Below are 18,631 nucleotides of genomic sequence, written 5' to 3'. Positions count from 1 at the left end.
ACCTAGATTGCCTGTAAGAAATTTAAAGCACCAGAAGCAACACAAAACTGATTGATGTTTTCCAGAGAGGAACGAACTGGATATTCTGTAAGCATTAGTTCACGTGGAACTTGTTGATAATTTTTTGAACTGTGAAGATTTGCAACTTCATCAGTTGGGTTGTTTTTTTTTAACCCTTGTTTCTTGGCAGAGCAATGAATACAAGTGTGGAAGATATAATTGGTGAAGAAGGAGAATAATTATGTGCTAGAGAATTTGACTTTCACAGCTAGCTTGAATCTCTCAACTTGTTCCTGCCTTAAGGAGGTGCCCTGTTGTAATATCTATGTATGGGACTAGCGTGAAGAGCTGTCAAACAGCAGTATAGGCAGAGACTTAGGATGCCCAGCATTTAATTATACATATCCCATATGTGTTTGGCAGGATGGTTGTACAAGGTGGTTAGACATCGATTGGTAGACTGTTGCTCCTACAATCTGTCTGACCTGCTCTCTGGTTGCACTTGGGAAGGAAGGTTGTTGGGAAAGCAGCCAGTCTTGAAAGACTTCTGTTCAGATACAAGGTAAAAGATTTTGCACTTTATATTGAATTGTGAAGACTATTTAACTTTGTCGTTCAGTCACAGTGTAATGTTCAGCCACTTTGGTGTGGCCTGTGTTGACCTCAAGATGCAAAGGTGCTCTGTGTAAAGACAAGCAAGTCAGCTTAAAATTGAAATTAAAACATTTCCAGGAACTGTAGCTAATTACCTGTGACTAATTCTTTTTCTCATTTTCACTTTTTTTATTGTTTAGCTTTTAGGGAGAATTTGTTTTTATTATACTTAAAATATGTAGAATATATGTGAAAACCATATACTGAAACTGTAGCCCTTGCTAAGTGCCTCCATGAATAAGGCAACATTAGTTGATTACTGAAGGACCTTTGTCTAAAGATTTCTAGAGAATGCTGCAGAGTGGATAACAGAAGAATCGTCATGGTTCTGTCAAACTGTGCAGGGAAGAAGAATTTTAAGAGCTTGTTATGAAGTTCTCCTAATATGAAGAATGTCTGAGCAGGTCATAATTGCTACATAGGCAGCTCTACTTGTTTTTATAGCATTCAATATAACTTTTGCAAAGAGTAGAAGAGTAGAATGCTCTGAGAAAGGGGATTTTCTCTTTATTGGTAAATTTGTGTTATCCATATTTCTTTCCCAGTGTACATGAAAGCATGGGAGCTAGCTTTTTTCTCTGTTGGTATCACAGGACTGCTTAAATTCTGAATTAAAAACTCAATAAATGTTTTCTTCCTCCAAAGTGGTCTTATTTGCTCTCAGTAGAGCAGTTGGAAACTTAATTTAGGCAGATTATGATGTGCTTTTTAAAATGTTTGGGGGTTTTTAGAGAAATATCTCAAGAAAAATGTGGGGATTCTCCTGTGTCATATTGGTAGATGGTAAACTTCTGTAGCTCTACATTTCACACACACCTCCTGAAGAATCAAGAGGTGAAGGAGGAATGTCCCCTGTGATTTTCTTCTGTAACTGGTACCAAGGGTTTACCTAGCAAGAGGGAACATGAATACCGGGTATCATTGCGTACCTACAGTGTTCTCTTGTGAATATGTACACGTATCAACTTAGAAAGAGACTTGATTGTCAAAGACCTTAGCATACCTTTTCTGTAAGGACTTCAGAAATGAGACTTCTGTGATACTCAGATAATTTTATTCATTTTTTAAATTCTGGTCCATGGATTTAAAGAAGTGTCAGCTGATAAAAATATTCCAAATGTATTCTGCTATCTGTAGAGGAATTATTTATTTCTTTTGAACTTAAATTCATGTTCCTAGATAAAGATCTGTTGCACAGCATAAAAACATCGATTAAAATATTTGTGTAGGATTGTCTTTTGTAAGATTGTGATCTGAAGCTAAACCTTTTTCAATAGATGGGAAAGACGGATAGGGAAAGAAAGGAGATGGAACATAACTGTGCATTCTAATAAAAAATCCAAGCCTGCACTTGACTAAAATACAATAAAGTAAGTTTTTTTTTTGTACGTTGTGAATATAGACTTCACAAAACTGGAATGGGCTCCTTATGTTGCTGTTTAGTTTGCAATTTGTAGAAGTGGGGTTTTCTTTGAGCTAAAGACAATGATTCTTTAGAATTGCACAGCAGTAATTGCCAGGAGGAGCCGTATATTTCAGTGATGCACTGAGTTTACCGTTTCATTGGGATTTAATTTTTTTAACTTTCCTGAAGAAACAAGAACATTTCGATCCTTGTTTTTCTGTTTGTACTAATGCACAGATTTTAGCTAATAGGTGCAAAAGTAAAGAACATAAAATGTCTTCATTAGCTGTTTTAGCAGTTGACAAGCTGATAAGGTATCAAAGTCAATCCTGCTGAACTGGTTTTTGCTATTCTGTGAAGCTAAATCATCAGGTGCTCCATAGACAGGCACTTTTCTGTCTTTCAGCAAACTAAGATCTGTAAGTTTTGCTCAGATACATTTTTTTACAGGATGGATTAAATTGTTGTCTAATCTGCAACTAGATTGGTGATAAATATTTCTGAAGACTATCAAATTTAATATCAGGTCTTAAATTCTTTGGCATTTGCCTCATGGTTGACCTAAGATGGTTTTGTACTGGTGTGCTACAACAATTAAAATATGTAACTTTAAGGTAGTATAAGTTTATACCCCAGTTATCTGCATTTTATAAAAGAGTGGATGGAACTGAAAATTTAAAACTTAGAATGATGCTTTTATCAAGCACTTCCCCCCCCCCCCAGAATAAAACAGCTTTTATCTGGTAACTGTCTATTATGAGCATGGGTTAGCTTGCATACTTGAGCATTTTAGAATAAGAACTCCGGTAGAATTAAATACAGCAGAATAATCTGAGTTATGTAATGATGGCTCACTAAGGCAGTCTCATACGCACTTCATTTTCCAAGGAGAAAACTAGATTTCAAAAGTGCTTGCAAAAGATTTTACTTGAACATGTATTGGAACTGCTTTGGCATACTGCAGTTTAACTGTGTGTTTGTGTACATACATGGATGTGTGTATATCGTGTCTCTATGCTAATTTATATTATTAGTGATGTACCCATTCAGCTACCTCAAATAAAACTTCCTGGAAAGGCTATATCCAGTTTGGGTATCTCTTTGAAATTGCTATTGTTTGGAGTGAGTTTTGAATATTATAGCTGTTTTGCCAGGGAATCGGGTATATTAATTCCTCATGGTATGTAGGAATCACTGCTTTAAATATGTTGCCACATGTTCATTTGAATGTGAAACTTAGTTTAGTACTATCAGCCAATAAAGTTAGTTTGCAGGGGTATTGTTAAGCTCCTAATGAAGCCATAATTGTAAGAGTTCATCTGGGGATGCCACACACACTAAAGGACGTTGGAAACTAGGATATACAGCTGGGTTATGAGCAAAACTCTTACTCTCACAGTTATCTGAACAAATAGATTTTGTACCTAAATGACTAAAACAAAAACAGCTTGATTAAAATTCCTTGTAATTCTGGTATTGCAGGATGTCAAAGCTGCTTTCTGATATCAGTTATTTCTTTTGTAGTTCTGTATTTGCCAACATCCTTTTTTTTTTTATTTTATTTTTAATTATTATTATTTCCGTATGCCTGGCTAGGTGTTCTGGTAAGCTACAAAAAGTATCTCCCCTGCTCTCATTTCTCTGCTAAAATCTAGGATTGTGATGCCACTTTATGCCTTGCTCCTTTCTTTTGGGATTCTGAATTACACTATCTCATGGTCCTGTAGCAAAGGCTGCCTCCAACATTGTTTGTGAGGTTTTTCCCCCTCACTGGTTCCTTAACCCTGTGTGTCAGGAACTTGCCATCAGTGTACTCCAGAAACCTCCTGGATTGCATGCACTTTGCTGCTTTGTCCCTGCAGCAGATGTCAGGGTGTCCGTCATGAGGACCAAGTTCTGTAAACATGAGGCTTCTTCCAGTTTTTCTGAAAAAGACCTCCTGGAGGACATGTCAAAACATGGAAAGCAGGGAGGTGATCAGAAAGAGCCAACATGGCTTTACCAAGGGCAAGTCATGCCTGACTGATGTGGCTTTCTACAACGGAGTGATTGTGTCAGCAGACAAAGGAAGGGCTATGCATGGCATCTACTTAGACTACTGCTAAGGCCTTTGATACAGTTCCCCACAACATTTTTGCCTCTATATTGGAGAGATATGGTTTTGATGGACGGACTGGTAGAGGGATAATGAATTGGCTGGATGGTTGTGACCAAAGAGTTATATATGGTATAGCTCAATGTCTTAAGTGAAAACCAGTAATGAGTAGTGTCCTGCAACAGTCCATACTGGCATGGGTACTACTTAATATCTTCATTGATTACATAGATAGTGGGATTAAATGCACACTCGGCAAGTTTGCACGTAATACCAAGCTGAGTGATACAATTAATACCCTAGACTGAAGGGATGCTCTCCAGAAGGACTTTGGCAGGCTTGAGGAGTAGCCTTGTGCAACCCACCTGAAGTTCAACAAAGGCCATGTTCAAGGTCCTCCACCCAAGTCATGGTAATTGCTGGTATCAGTCCAGACTGGAAGGTAAATGGATTGAGAGCAGCCCTGCGGAGGAGGGTTTGGGGATACTTGTGGACAAAAAACTGGATGTGAACCAGCGGTGTACACTGGCAAGCCAGAAAGCCAGTCAGGTGTGGCCAGCAGGTCAAATGAGATAGTTCTCCCCCTCTACTCTGCTTTCACAGGACCTCACCTGGAGTACTGCATCCAATTTTGGTGTACCCAGCACAAGTAAGACTGTTGGAGTCCAGAGGAGAGACAGGAAAATGATCAGAGAAGAATTTCTTTATGATGAGGGTGGTAGAATTTCTTTATGATGAGGTTACCTGGAGAAGTGAAGGTGTTGAAGACCAGGTTGGATGGGGCTTTGATCAACCTGATCTAGTGAAAGACCTCTCTGCTGTGGTAGGGGTGTGGACTCTAGATCATCTTTAAAGGTCCCTTTCAACCCAAATCATTCTATGATTTTGCATTTTCCTGACCAGGCAATCAGTAGCAGAAACCCACCACAGTGTCTCCTGTGTTGATTGATTCCTAATCTTGACCTATAGTTTCTCACCTCACTCCTCATCAGTCTCAAGGCAAAATTCCATATGTAAAGCTTATCTCTTACATAAAGAACAACTCCCCTTCATTACTCTGCCAACCTGTTCTTTCTAAAGCTTTGTACCCACACATTAGAGCGCTTCAGTTCAGTGAGGCAACTCATCATGTTTCTGTGAACCAAATGAGACTGTGGCCCTGAACTTTCATGTAGACCTCACATTCTTCATGTTAATTCTTTATGTGGCATGAGTTATTACACAGGCACTTCAAAAAGACACCTAGTTGTGGTGATTTCCCAAAAGAGGCAAGAGAGGTGTCTAGAGAAGCATAATGAAGAAAAAACAGTATGATAATTTGATTTTTTTCTTCCCATTTCCCTCTCCGCCATTCTCAACTGCCAGTGCCTTTCTCCTCATTCACTTTTCCTGAATGTGCTTTTTCTAACAGTTAACTTCTGGTTCTGTTTTGTATAGCCTTAATTAATCTAAAAATATGGTTAGATTTAAATTTACAATGTAATTCCTAGTATAAAGCAGGAGGGTGCTATGGTAGGGTTCCATAGCACGTGTTCATACATTTAGTCCAGAAACAATTGGCAGTTTCAAATTGTAGTTTTGTTCAAATTTGTAGCCTCTCTGTTTGAATACTTAGGATTCTTTGTAGCTCCAAGAATGTACCATCATTCAAACCACAGCAGTAGCTAAATTCTCTACTTTAATTTTTTTTCTTCTAAAGAGAGGGCAGTTGGTGTGGCTATGTGTTTACTCCTTCATGTGCGTATAGCCTAGAACAAAGCTGGAAGCTGCATTTCTACTGCTGGGCTCCGTTACGGTGACAGCAGTAGCAGCTGCCACCATCTACTTGTGGCAGCCAAAGCAAGCTAACCTTGGGAATGCCTCAAATAAGCAGCAGCAAGTTTCTTACTGAATAGTCTCCTATTTATTTTTTAGGACTTTTACCAGTGTCACTCCATTGTTTTGGGTTGTATTTTTTGAGAACATCAGTGCATAGGTAGCTCTGAGACAGTAATTTAGGGAATTACTTTAATTCTGTGGTTTTAATCAGGGGCCACAGCATTTATCACTGCAGTTGAATTCACTTCTGCTTTGATTTTAATTGAGTGATATAACTGAAACTTTGACTGTTTTTTGTCTTGGAGTGAGAGTATCATAAGGAAACAAACTGAGATCTAATCTTGGACCCCCAGTGCTGCTTGTCTGTCTCATTTCACTAGTCGGTCCTTGAATAAAATAAATTAAAAAAAAAAGAATTTAAAATTCATGAGCAGATGTTTAAAGGAAGCTGGTATTTCATGTTTAGATACTTACGGTATTTGATGCTTTTACAAACAAGAGTGGTTAGTTTTCCTACTATACTTATATAACAATATACCTTCCAAATACTTAGTAAGGTGAATAGCTCTGTTTAGTTTTAAAGCTTTTTCTTGTAGCTGCATTAGCTTTTTTCAAGATATCTTTAGTTTCTGAAGTTAGCAAGAGAGATAATGTTTCTAAATAAATTACTAAAACACAACTTGCTTAAAGTTTAGAGAAAGGCTGAACTAGTACAAATGGTATAGAGAAGTGTTTTTCTCATAGAGATATCTAGGCTGTTGAAATGCAATTTCTACTTCAAAACCAAAAAAAAACCTCACAACAAAAACACACCATGACTTTAAACAGTAGTTTGCATGCATTAAATATATAATAATGCAAAGAACTACTGTTCAGAAACTTAAGAGATCTAGGTAGATGTCATGTGTCAGATTTTTCATTCCTGTGCGTAGTTGAAAGCTTCAGATTTCAAGAGGTCAGAATTAATTCATTTCTCCCCTGGAGAGAGAATTCAACAACCTTTTATAAATACCATAACCAGGAATTTTTTTCCCAATATTTAGCTGAACGTTCTTAATAAATGCCATAATCCTTCCGTAATTTAAAATGTTATGAACCACCCTAAAGGCTAATGATTTGAGTAATAAATTCTGCTTCTGAAATATTGGAAGTCTTCCAACATCTTTAAAAGAAAACCTCAAGTATTTATTTTTTCCTTCACTTCATACATGATCTTGATGAGAATTTATGAAATTTGATACTGATCTGCATACTTTTGAAACACACAAAACAGACCTTCTTTTCAGGATAGTTTTTGGTTTCCTAACACGTGAAGGTGTTTGGCAGCTCAGAGGCCAAACTCCTATAAGAAGTATAGGAAGCTGTCTGTCTGAATCAAGATTCTTTGGATAATATAGCTTTATGGATCAGGACTACAGTGGCAAACTTTCTCACTTAGAAAATTGGTCTCTCTTGCTGAGGTAACCTCTCGCAGAGGCTACCTCAGTAACCTCTGGTTTCCTTTTTGGGTTCCAGAGGGTCTTGTGAATTGGTATGCACATAGAAATACCCTTGAGGCTACGATTTTAAGTGACAGGTGAACTGAACTGAGATTTATATATTTGTTTATTTTAAAAGCAAAATTTCAATATTGAGCAATGCAGGAAGCAGTTTTTGATCAAACTGATTACCAAAATAAATTCTGGTTAGATTAAGGTATTGGTTTTATGGGAGATACTGATTTCTAGTATATGTGTGTATCTTAAAAACACTAGGGGGTTTGGCCATTGCTGTCTTTCAAGTTTAAGACTCAACTATTGTGTAGTGGTAGCAAACTAAATGTGAGTTTTATTGTTAGTCACATGGGGGAGAGAGAAACCCTCAAAGAATCTCTGAACCATTTGCATATATTACACTATAAAGGTGATGAATTTTCAATTTTGAGGAACCGTTATATGTTATCACAGACATAATAACAGTATTTAAATGAGGCTATTTCCATTTAAAATGTTAAGTTTCTTCTCCACTTCTGTAGTGGCCCATGAAAGTCAAGTGTGCCTTTCTCTATTGTCATGAACATGTAGCAAACTTACGGTTTTTGTAACACAGTAGTGTTGGGGCAGCTGAATTAGTGGTGATGTATTCGAAGAAATGAGAAAACCCTTCTGTCAGTGAAATGTAAGCTCAGTTTTTTTAGCAGGACTGATAGGGGAAATTAATAATCTTAAAGTGGAAATTTAAAATTGAATCGCAGTGCAAGAGGGAGAGGAGTAGGGAGTGCTTAATGCAGGATAATTCAGCTGAGGGTGTAACCTCATGAAGGATATTTTGGCAACAGTGGTGGATGACATATTCCTGTCCTTCTTTCTCTTCTTGCTCTGTGTGCTATGTGTTATGGAAAGCACTTGTAGTTGCAAAATAAACTATGCACAGTGGAGCCAGCTATATAGGGATCTACCTGAGACTTTCTCAGTTAGATGAGTTCCTTTGCTTCATTTCATGAATGCATATATTCTGTATTAGTGCAGGTCCTACAGGTGGCTGTAGGACCATATGAAAAATCCTTGTGGTCTGAGATGATTCACTTTTAGCAGCAGTACTGTTTAAGCTCAACCTGTGTCCTAGCTGTTTGTTCATGCTTTTGTCTGTCTTGACAGAGCTCTTTTGCATAGCTTTGCTTTAAGCAAAATCAAGCATGTGCTCTAGATGAAAAGTAGTGCAGTAAAAAGTGGGAGAAGCTGTTTGCGTGGAGTATTTCAGTCGTTTTTGCTGCTGCTTTGATTTGGTTCAGCATAACCATGCCAAAGCTGTTTCAGAGCAACATAATATCTGGAAGGGTTGCTGGTTTGGCCAGTGCTGCTGCTGAAGAAATGCTGGTGAAGACACAGCCTAAGATGGAACAAGGCTGTGTTAAGATGTGAATGGGATGAAAAGATTGTCTGAATGGGGAAAGAGAAAAGTAATGGTCATTGTCTCTAGCTGACGAGACTGAAGACACGCTTTTGTTTTGGAGGCGAAGCTGTTGTTTTTAATATACTCCCTTTTGTTCCTGTGATTGCAGTACTTTTTTTGAACATATTTGCTCATTCTTGCTGCTTTTCTTCTCACTGTTGAATGATTTCCTACCTAACGTAGTTTTACAATTATTTTTTTTCAGATTTCCTTTACTGCCTGCTGATTTTGTCTGATAGGTCTTTCTTCACAAAAAAACAGGGGCAAAAGATTTCTTCAGATATTAAAGTATCTGTTAGGAGAACAGCATAATTTTTTCTGAACACTTGAACTGGTGCTCTTGATTCAGCTGCTGGTGTGTTATATTTTTCTGTGAAGTGTTGCAGAATAAAACTAAAATTCTGTGGATTTTGATTCCATAATTTTATTGAAGTATTTCCAGTGGGAATTTATCAGTGAACAAAGCTTTCCCCTCTCCTGTTCAAGAAGTAGGTTTTGTGCTTTGATTACTGTTCTCCACCTGCGCAAAATCACTTCTTGCATGAGACGTAAATTCTTACCTACCTGAAGGTGAACCAGGGGGAGAGTACCCTTGCCATTACTATATTTGCTATGGCTGCAGCTTTTGGACCAACTCTTTCAAGGCTGTAAAGTCTATTACTAGAATATTTATTGAAAGCAGAATTTGCTTACCTGTATGCTGAGGTGGATGATTTTTTTTAAGTGGTTGTATTCAGAAAATTAGGTAACATGGCAGTATCATTTTTGATAGCAGAAGTGGACGTCCTGCAAAATTTGTTAAGCATGTCCCTTTAGAAGTACCCTTCAACCTAAGTTCTTCCATGAGTCTATGAATAAGATGGTAGAGTTTACAAGGATAAGGTCAGTGTTAACAGATAATTATGGAATTCTGAAAATTAAGGGTGTTGTAGTATATGTGAACATGAAAATATTTTCTGAATAGCTTGCATGTGAAGAATGTTGGTTTTGACTTGTGCTGAAGTTTTTATTTCATGGCAATAGAATAGAGAATCTAGTAAGTATCTTGTCTCAATGTTCTTCCTTTCCCATCCCCTCAATATCCCAGTCAGTCAACACAAAATGAGTTGTTTACAAACTAAAGATAAATTAAAGATATTTTTATATACCAATATCTGTTTATAGCATATACATGCCTAAGAGATTTGGTAAATACCTCATATATTAAAATGTAGAATGACTGATAAACTCATTCTTGCTCTTTTCCTTGATAAGAATAATCAAGCCACAATTTACCAATTCTGTTGATACAAATTATTACAGATCAGGTAAGGATAGCTGGATAGCTTATCCCTCTTGCAGACTGAAGATAGGGAAGACAGGATAGCAGAAGAGATCTCCTTCTGCGAGTGTTTTGCTTTTATAGTTACAAAAGCATGTAAACAAGCTTCTGAATTATAGGATAAAATCTTGAAATTGAAAGCAAGTATTTTCTCAGTATGTTGCATAAATTCTAAGCATACCCTAAAGCTTTCTTGGGGAGAAATAAGGCCTCAAAGCCTTGGTCAGATAAGGCTTTGAGCAGGACTGAAAACGTGGAGTTCTGATAATACTGCAAGGAGGGGAATGCTGCTGGTAGGGCAGTAGGTTGGAAGGAGGACCATGACTGGGTGTCTGGTCCACACTAGCAGACACTGCTGACTGGAGTTGCAATGAGGTCTACAGTAGAAAGTCTGTGAGTGCTAAGGTCGCTCCGGATGTCTCATTAACTCCTATAGTGTACTGCATTGGTATGACTATGTTTTTTAAAGCATGTTTCCCCATCGTCACACCCCACCCCCCATTGAATAAATGAAGTTTAAGGATTTTTGTCTAGGATTTTTGACAGGTGTTTTCCCTGATGGTTCTTTTGTTCCTATGCATAAAAGCTTGCCTAAGCCTTTAAAACAGACAGTAGTTGAATATTTTTAAATTGTAACAATAATTTATAAAACATGTTTTATCACCTGGCTAGTATTTTTAAATTCTTTAAATGCTGTTATTTAAAAAATAGCTGCCATTTCCAGTCTTCTATTCACATTAGTTTACTGGTTTTAAATGTTTCATTCGAATCTTACCAACTTGTTCAGTAGCCTTTCTCCAGTTATTTTGTTATTTACAAAATCATTACAAAAGAAAATCTATATCTTACTTTAAGACCTGTATTGCATGTTTCAAGTTCTTAATTTGTTTTCTTATGGAAAAGGAGAATCAGAGGCCTTTTACTTCTAAATGGAAGGCCATTTTTAAGGGAGCACTCTGTTCGTTGGAGGAAATGTTGTTCAGTGTTCTTGGTTTCACTGACAAAATGTTTGTTTCTTTTTGGGGGGATTGCTTTTGTGTGTTTGGTTGTTTCTGGTTTTCTGTTTTTGTTCTTTTTTTTTTAACAATGAAACTGAATTTGAGAGCCAAAATGCATTGGTTTATACCAAGTTGCTCAGAAAATTCTAATTTGTTTGGGAGAGATGTTGAGCAAATTCTTGGTCATCTGACATATGGATTACTTATAATCTTAAATTTTGGGGTTCTGAAGCATAAGCTTCTGATTGTCTTTATAGTATCCTTTAGTGGAAACTCTATTCCCACAAATCAGTTCAGTACATTCCAGACATGGGAAGGGAAGAGGCTCTCACTACTGGTTGCAGGTATTTGTGCTTGTTAAGAATCAGCAAGGTATGTTTTAATCACAACCAGTTCTCATTCATGCATACCAGTATAGAATCATAGAATAGTTAGGGTTGGAAAGTACCTTAAAATCATCTAGTTCCAACCCCCCTGCCATGGGCAGGGACCCCTCACACTAAACCATGTCACCTAAGGCTCTCTCCAAACATGGTTTGGAGTGCACAACACGCAGATAAAATAACAAGATTCTACTGTAAAAAAAATCAGTTTGCAAAATATTGGCTTATGGTACTGTCGTGGTTTAAACCCAGTCAGGCAGCTCGTTCACTCACTCCCCCCCTTTCTTTCCCTCCCCCTACTCCCAGAGGGACGGAGAGGAGAATCAAAAAGAATGCAACTCCCACAGGTTGAGATAAGAACAGTTCAGTAACTAAGGTATAACACAGATCACTGCTGCTACCACCAATAGTAACAATGATAAAGGAAATAACAAGGAAATAACATCTCACCACCAGCCAACCAATAACTCGCCCCCCCAGCCCGACCAAGCTCTGACCCATACCTCCTCCAACCCCGCAGTCGCAGCCCTTCTGGGTAGCTCCCAGTTACATTCTGGGCATGATGTGCTGTGGTATGGAATACCTCTTTGGTCAGTTTGGGTCAGGTGTCCTGTCTCTGCTTCCTCCCGGCTCCCCCTCCTCCCTGGCAGAGCATGAGGCTCACAAAGTCCTTGGCCAGACCAAAACATCAGTGTTATCAGCTCTGTTCCCAGGCCGAAAGTCAAAGCACTGCCCTGCACCAGCTACCAAGAAGGAGAAAAATGACTGCTACTGCTGAACCCAGGACAGGTACTTACCCTTGAAGCCATAATGGCATACACTAAGTAAAATAATCTAAAGTGAAAGAGATTATAAAAAGGGCTTTGATGGTCTCAAATTTTTAGGATTTTATTCTTTAAGTGATATACTTCTCAAAGAGGGAGTAATAGAATTGATTTTCTTCAAGTTGGCCTCTAGCTGATATAAAATTAATTGTTCTGTGCTAGACAGTAAAGCTAATCACCATAAAATAGTTTCAATAAAGTTAAGGTTATATCAGGTTATAAACCTGCCCGGCTTATTCAGATTTTGGAAGCATGAAAAGAAGTGGCTGTAAGGCCCCTCTTCAGCATTCCTATCCACTTTTTTTACGGCCTACCTGTAAACAACAACTTAATAATGTGGTGTTATACTTTTATTTCCAGTTGCAGTAGACAGCCTAAGTCAGCATACATTTCAACTTCAGTTTAAGCAAATACATTTTGCTTTCTCATACACATTGCAGGTGGGACTCAAAGGATTGTAGGTGCTGGAATGCACTCTACCAATGTTGACAAAATATCAGTGAAAAAAAAAATCTGTCCTTACTACTTGCATTTTTTTTTTATGATTCTCATGTTTTGAGCTGTTGTAGTCTGTTGTGTGCATGTAAACCACAGTGAAAGATTTTGAAAGCTTGTGGGGAGGCAGGAGGTCTGAAACCAAAGATTTGCATGTATCAGCAGGAATGTTTGTCAAAGGTAGCACAGAGAGAAACAAAATATAAACCACGTAACGTTATAGTTCTAGTTTATATGACTTACAAGGTGAAGTCTTACTATGCAGCTTAACTTGGTTCCTCTGTTTTAATAAATAAAGAAATAGTCAGTCTGATCTGTCTATAACAGTTTTGAAGGTCTGTATCTCATGTTACAATTGTCCCTTCCCCTGTCTACATTACCTCTGTATTTTAGAGCTGTATAATTTGAGCTGCAGGGTTAGTAAAATGGGCTATAGAAATTGTCATTTTGAGATGATATATGTTTCCCTAGTGGCAGACACAACTGTTGAATAGCTCCTTGTCTTATTAGAAAGATGAAATATTGTAGTCCTTTTCTTGACTGGGAAGAGTGTGATTTTACTGCTGAGACTGAGGGTGGCCTGAAAGACTTCTGTTATTTGAATTCCAAATAAGGTTTGAAACTACTGTGTTAGGAAGCGTGGACTTTTGTTTTGCGACTCAGATTAGACAGTATCACCATGGGCTATTAAAACTTTGTTTGTAAAATTGCTGTGTGTCATTGCAGCTGTGAGGAAAAAGTAAAAAAAAACTAACTGCAAACTATTTATTTAAAAGTTCTTTTCTGCTACTTAGCATGTGGAGGCAATGGTGTCTGCTTAATTGATGAGTGCACCTGTCATGAGTGTTCTAAAATCACAGAATGACAGAATATCTCGAGTTGGAAGGCATCCATAAGGATCTTTTATGGGTCCTCTCTCAATGGCACCATCAAGTCAAACTCCCTTCTCCTCGCAGGACTACTTAAAACTTAATCATATGACTAAGAGCATTATCCAGAGGTTCTTTGAACATTGACAGGGTTGGTGCTGTGACCAACAGAGTCCCTGGGGAATCTGTTCTAGTGACTGAATACCCTCTCAGTGAAGGGTAATAAATATTTTGTGTTAATATTTTCCTAATGTCCAGCCTGAACCTCTCCTGATGCGGCTTCATTCCATCTGCTCAAGTTCTATCACTGGTCACCAGACTACTTCCCCCTCCACCACCCCACTTGAGGAAGACTGCGGTCGGGTCACCCATCAGCCTTCTCTACTCCAGGCTGAACAAACCAAGTGACATCAGCCACTCCTCAGAAGTCTTGCCCTTGGAAAATTCAAGCCTTTATTGTGCTGCTGTTGTCATTGATTTTGAAACTGTCTGTGGCTTTAATATGAGAGAGCTTGTTTTGAGAAAGTTGGGAGTCTAAGGCTTGTAAATAGCTGAATCTTCAGGTTATGTTTAAAAATCTTTTCATTTCTGTATGAAACTCTAAATTGCTATATTTTGATAATAAAATCAGTTTGTTGTGGGTGTCACTGAATTCTTACTTTCTCTGCTTTGAAACACTTTTGATTTACTTAAAGAGTCTTTGCATTCCTCAACTGAGAAGGCTCTGTTAAAACTATAGCTAAGTTTCAATATGCCATAAAAGTTGAGACTGTACAGATGTTTTTTGTACCCTCTCTCTCTTATGGAACTGGGTAAGATACTTAATTTTTTTTTGTCCCAGACTTAATATTCAGGAAGCAGATCACTTGGGTTAGGGTTAATATATAATGCAAAGAAAAAAGAAGTAATGGTTAAAAGAAGGGAGGGATGACCACAAGTGTGATCTCTCTTGGAGCTGCAGCTCATATGCTCTTTTTTGATTTATGGTTCCTCCAGCTATCTCTGCTTATCTGCTCTAAGTATGTATGCATATTCAGATGGCTGGGCAGGCTGTCCAGCCCAGACTTGAGGAAACTGGGAAATCTAGAAGTAGCTTGGTCAACAGCAAAACATATTTATATTCATGGAGTTTGAGTGAATGAGTAGAAGTCAGGGGTCTACCTATAAGTAAGGATATGGTCTTGAAAGGTGTCCCTATATTCTAGTGATCTACCATTCGGTATCAGATTATATTAGAAGTGTTTTATTTAATGTCTTCAGAAAGGCTTTGTGTGGGGAAAAAAGCAATGAGAATGAAAAGAATCATTTTAATGAAACACATTTAGTTTCTAGTAACTTATTTCCAAATTACCATAATGTAAATGTGTTTATACCATTTTAAAGCAATTTTACTTTGGCAGATGCTAAAGGAGTAAACAGACTTGGGATAAGCAGGTGACACTGATCTATGTAAAATGGGACTTTTTAATAAATTATTACTTTCTGAAATGTGAAGGGGAGGATTACAAGTCAATAGCTGTAGTCTTTCTAGTGCCAAATGAAGTTAGTTGAACGTTTTGCATTTACAGGTGCGAGTTTCTAAGTATTAGAGTATTGACTGAACATCTTTTTGAAATATCTGTGGTAGCTGTTGGTAAAAGGCCTGATACTGATAACAGTGGAGTGTGGATTTAGAGGGTATTTCAGTGCATGTTAGGAGCAAGGGAAGAGGAAAAAAACATGTGTTTTCTTGTATAGTTAGTTCTGTTTGAGCACAACAGCATAATTCGCATGTATATAGCTGTGCTAGTAAGTATTTTCCTTGTTTGTGAATGTTTAGACTGTGATTCGTTGCCTGGTTTTGGTATTCATGTTTTGTGTCAGAAATGATCCAGTTTATAGAAATCTTTGCAAGTCTGTTATTAAAGGAATACAGGAATTGGTTTTTAGCTATGGGAGTACAGGTTTGGTAGTGTGCTGAGTTACATATTTGTATCATCTGGTATATAAAGGAATACCAAAAGCCAGTCATAAATGTTTTTAAGGGCCCTCAGGGGGACGTTTCTCCCTTTGCCGGGAATCTTTTATTTCAAGAATTGTGTTGCTTTGTAATCTTATTGCTCAGAAACCTGTAAGCTAACTTTCTGATCACAGGTTGAATAGAAGAATTTGTCTTTTAAGCTATATTTAAGCATTTATTTCACTCAGCAAGGTGAATGTTAACTTAACAAATAAATTTCTGAACAAAGGCTCTTTCCATCAAATTTTCCCTTACATCTTTTTGAGAAGACTGCAGGACGGATTTCTTCAGAACTATCTTGTCAGTCATTAAATAAGTAGCAGTAAAAAAGGCTTGATTTGCTGCAATTATTGCAGTCTTGAAGCAATCCTATTCTGTTTTCATGGCCTATTAATTTTTTCATGTTTGAAAGTTTGACCATAGTTATCTCATTGTATTGTTTGTTCTTTAATATTGGATGGAAGTGTCCATATTTTAGGCAAGGCACCAAGAGCTTAAATAATCTTCTAAAGGAAGCTTACAAAAATGTATAGGTGGTCATGATTTTTAAAAGGCTGACATTGTCCTAACCATGTTTTGGCAAATGTGATTTCATTCATAATTTATTACTTGAGTGCAGTACTAACACCTGTCTGAATTAATTTTAATAAGTCTTTTTATCTGTAACTCTGTCAGGATTCTTAAGTGCCACAGATGAGAGGTTGTAAATTTTTGTGTAATCTTGAAATATTGTTATGGAGGCTGTTTATATCCACTGATGTCAAATGAGCTCAGAATAAACCTAGTTTGTTTAAAACAAACAAATGAAACCAAACAGAATGGCTCAACTATTCTCTTATAATTGTTTAGAAGGAATAACCTTTCAGTTGTTTGAAATAGTAATTTCTAAACTTTAACCTCTTCTTTGGAGGTGTTGCTGGGTTTTGTTTTTTTTTTTATTTTCTTCTCTTGTTTGGGTTTGAGTTCCCCCCATCCCCTCCCCTATCTGGATTATGTATCAAAATAAAGCACACTTTTAGTAATAATGTCAGTGTGCTACACAAGGTTTCTAAGAGAACAGGGTTTCTAAAGTGTCAGAGTATGTCTTTAATATAGGAAAATGCAAAACTCATTTAGTGTTCCTTATACTGGTCTGTAGTTAAAACTATTAATTTTACATTTTAATGAGCAGCAAGCATGAGAGGTATAAGCTTCCGTGGAACTACTACACTTGAATGTTGGAATCTAAACTTTGCTTAGGAGTAATGGAACTGTAGCTCAACACAAGAGAATGGGTTATATATTGCTGTTTTCTGTTTGTGTGTGTTCCAGGGGTCCATTCAGTGTTGTGCGGCGATGTATCAACAGGGAAACAGGGCAACAGTTCGCTGTAAAGATTGTCGATGTAGCAAAATTCACTTCAAGTCCTGGATTAAGCACAGAAGGTAAGAACAAGCAAACAAGTTCTAAGCAGACAGATTTTTTTTTTTTGGTCAAACTCTTACATGTTTGTGTGCTTTGTTAAGATCCTTTCTGGTTTATATCTTGTAGAAGCTTTAAAGCAAGATCTTATATTGCAAATTCAACTTAGTTGCATGCATTTCTAATCTTTAGTACTTCCTATGGCTGTTCAGTTGCAATAATAAATACTGGAAATAATAGAAGGTCTATACTAATGCTAAGCCATTGCTATTTCTGTTTGGATTCTTTTTTTTTTTTTTTTAAGAATGAGAATTTCTGAAACAAAACACAAATTCTGAAACAAAAAAAGCATATAAAGGAAATAAAGCAAGAACACATCAGTTTTGTTTTAATTGGTGCAAATTTAGCAAGTCGTTTGCTACAAAATGAGCGAAGACTTGCAATTCAGATGTATAAAATGATATAAAAAACTATACATTTTTCATATAGCCAGGATTTTAAAACAATGCTGCAGAAGCTACAGTGTAAATAAAAGCCTGTTTTTCTAAGTTGAATATGCAACCCCTGTGTGCTTAAAGTGCTTCTTTTGCACTCTATCGGAAAGAGCATGGTAACTGAATAACAATCATTGTGTATTCCATGTCCAGTGTATTTTTTTCTGGAGATCATATTCCTTTGTACAATAATGGTTTCTGAGGATTCCCCTTGTGCCATCCAAGTCTTTACGACTTGGTCCCAGGTTCAGCAGCATAAAAGGGCTGATGGCTTTTGTTGGTAATTATAGAAAACAGTACCTAGTTTTATTTACAAAGTAACTCACAAGTCTTACTTCAAACTTTAAATCTTATAATGCCATTGCTAGTTTGTTTTTCCTAGACCTCCAACCAAGTATGAGCAGCACTTTCTGTAATATTCAGCTTGTGTGTAGCTGCATTGAAGTTTTGACAGGTTATATCAATACTGCATTTGGAGTTAGTGTATTTTTACCAAAATGATTTGATATCTCTTAAAGAAGTTCTGTCCATATTGTAGTCTTTCTTTGGGCCCTATCTTAACTACTGATGCTAGTAACACTTTCCTATCTCTAGTGGAATATAGCTTTCCTTGCTCCATGAGAGTAATTTGTGGGCCATGAAAGAATTGTTGAGAGGGAGAAATAGTAGATAAAAGAGAAAGGACTCATCAGGAGGAAAAGAGAAGGCAATAATAATAATATAGTCACTGAAAAATGGAAGGATAGCCATTGATGGTTTGCATTTGCTGCCTGGGTGTAAAGACTTAGGAGTATACTAAGAATTTGGGGTGGTTTTTTTTTTTGGAATCCACTTGTGCTATATTGATAGCATTGTAATTCAAGGTAGCCTGTCACTGAGTTAACAGATCATAAACACCTTTTCCGTTTAGAGGTTTTTTGTTTTGGTTGTGATGATGGATTGTG

General features: G+C 37.2%; 1 protein-coding gene across 11 annotated transcripts in view; it reads left to right on the top strand.

The window, feature by feature from the left end:
• CASK (calcium/calmodulin dependent serine protein kinase) overlaps positions 1–18,631 on the top strand; it is a 200,847-nt gene that overhangs the window by 33,426 nt on the left and 148,790 nt on the right. For all 11 annotated transcript variants that reach the window (XM_061453412.1, XM_061453411.1, XM_061453409.1 and 8 more), the window contains one exon: positions 17,104–17,216. In XM_061453412.1, coding sequence (XP_061309396.1) covers positions 17,104–17,216 — 113 coding nt within the window. The remainder of the gene's footprint in view (positions 1–17,103; positions 17,217–18,631) is intronic.

Source organism: Pezoporus flaviventris, unplaced genomic scaffold, assembly GCF_033815535.1.
Source record: "Pezoporus flaviventris isolate CSIRO_AGI_PZ_B2104156 unplaced genomic scaffold, CSIRO_AGI_Pfla_v1 ptg000015l, whole genome shotgun sequence".
Lineage (NCBI taxonomy): Eukaryota > Metazoa > Chordata > Aves > Psittaciformes > Psittacidae > Pezoporus > Pezoporus flaviventris.
This window is presented reverse-complemented; position numbering and strand designations above follow the sequence as displayed.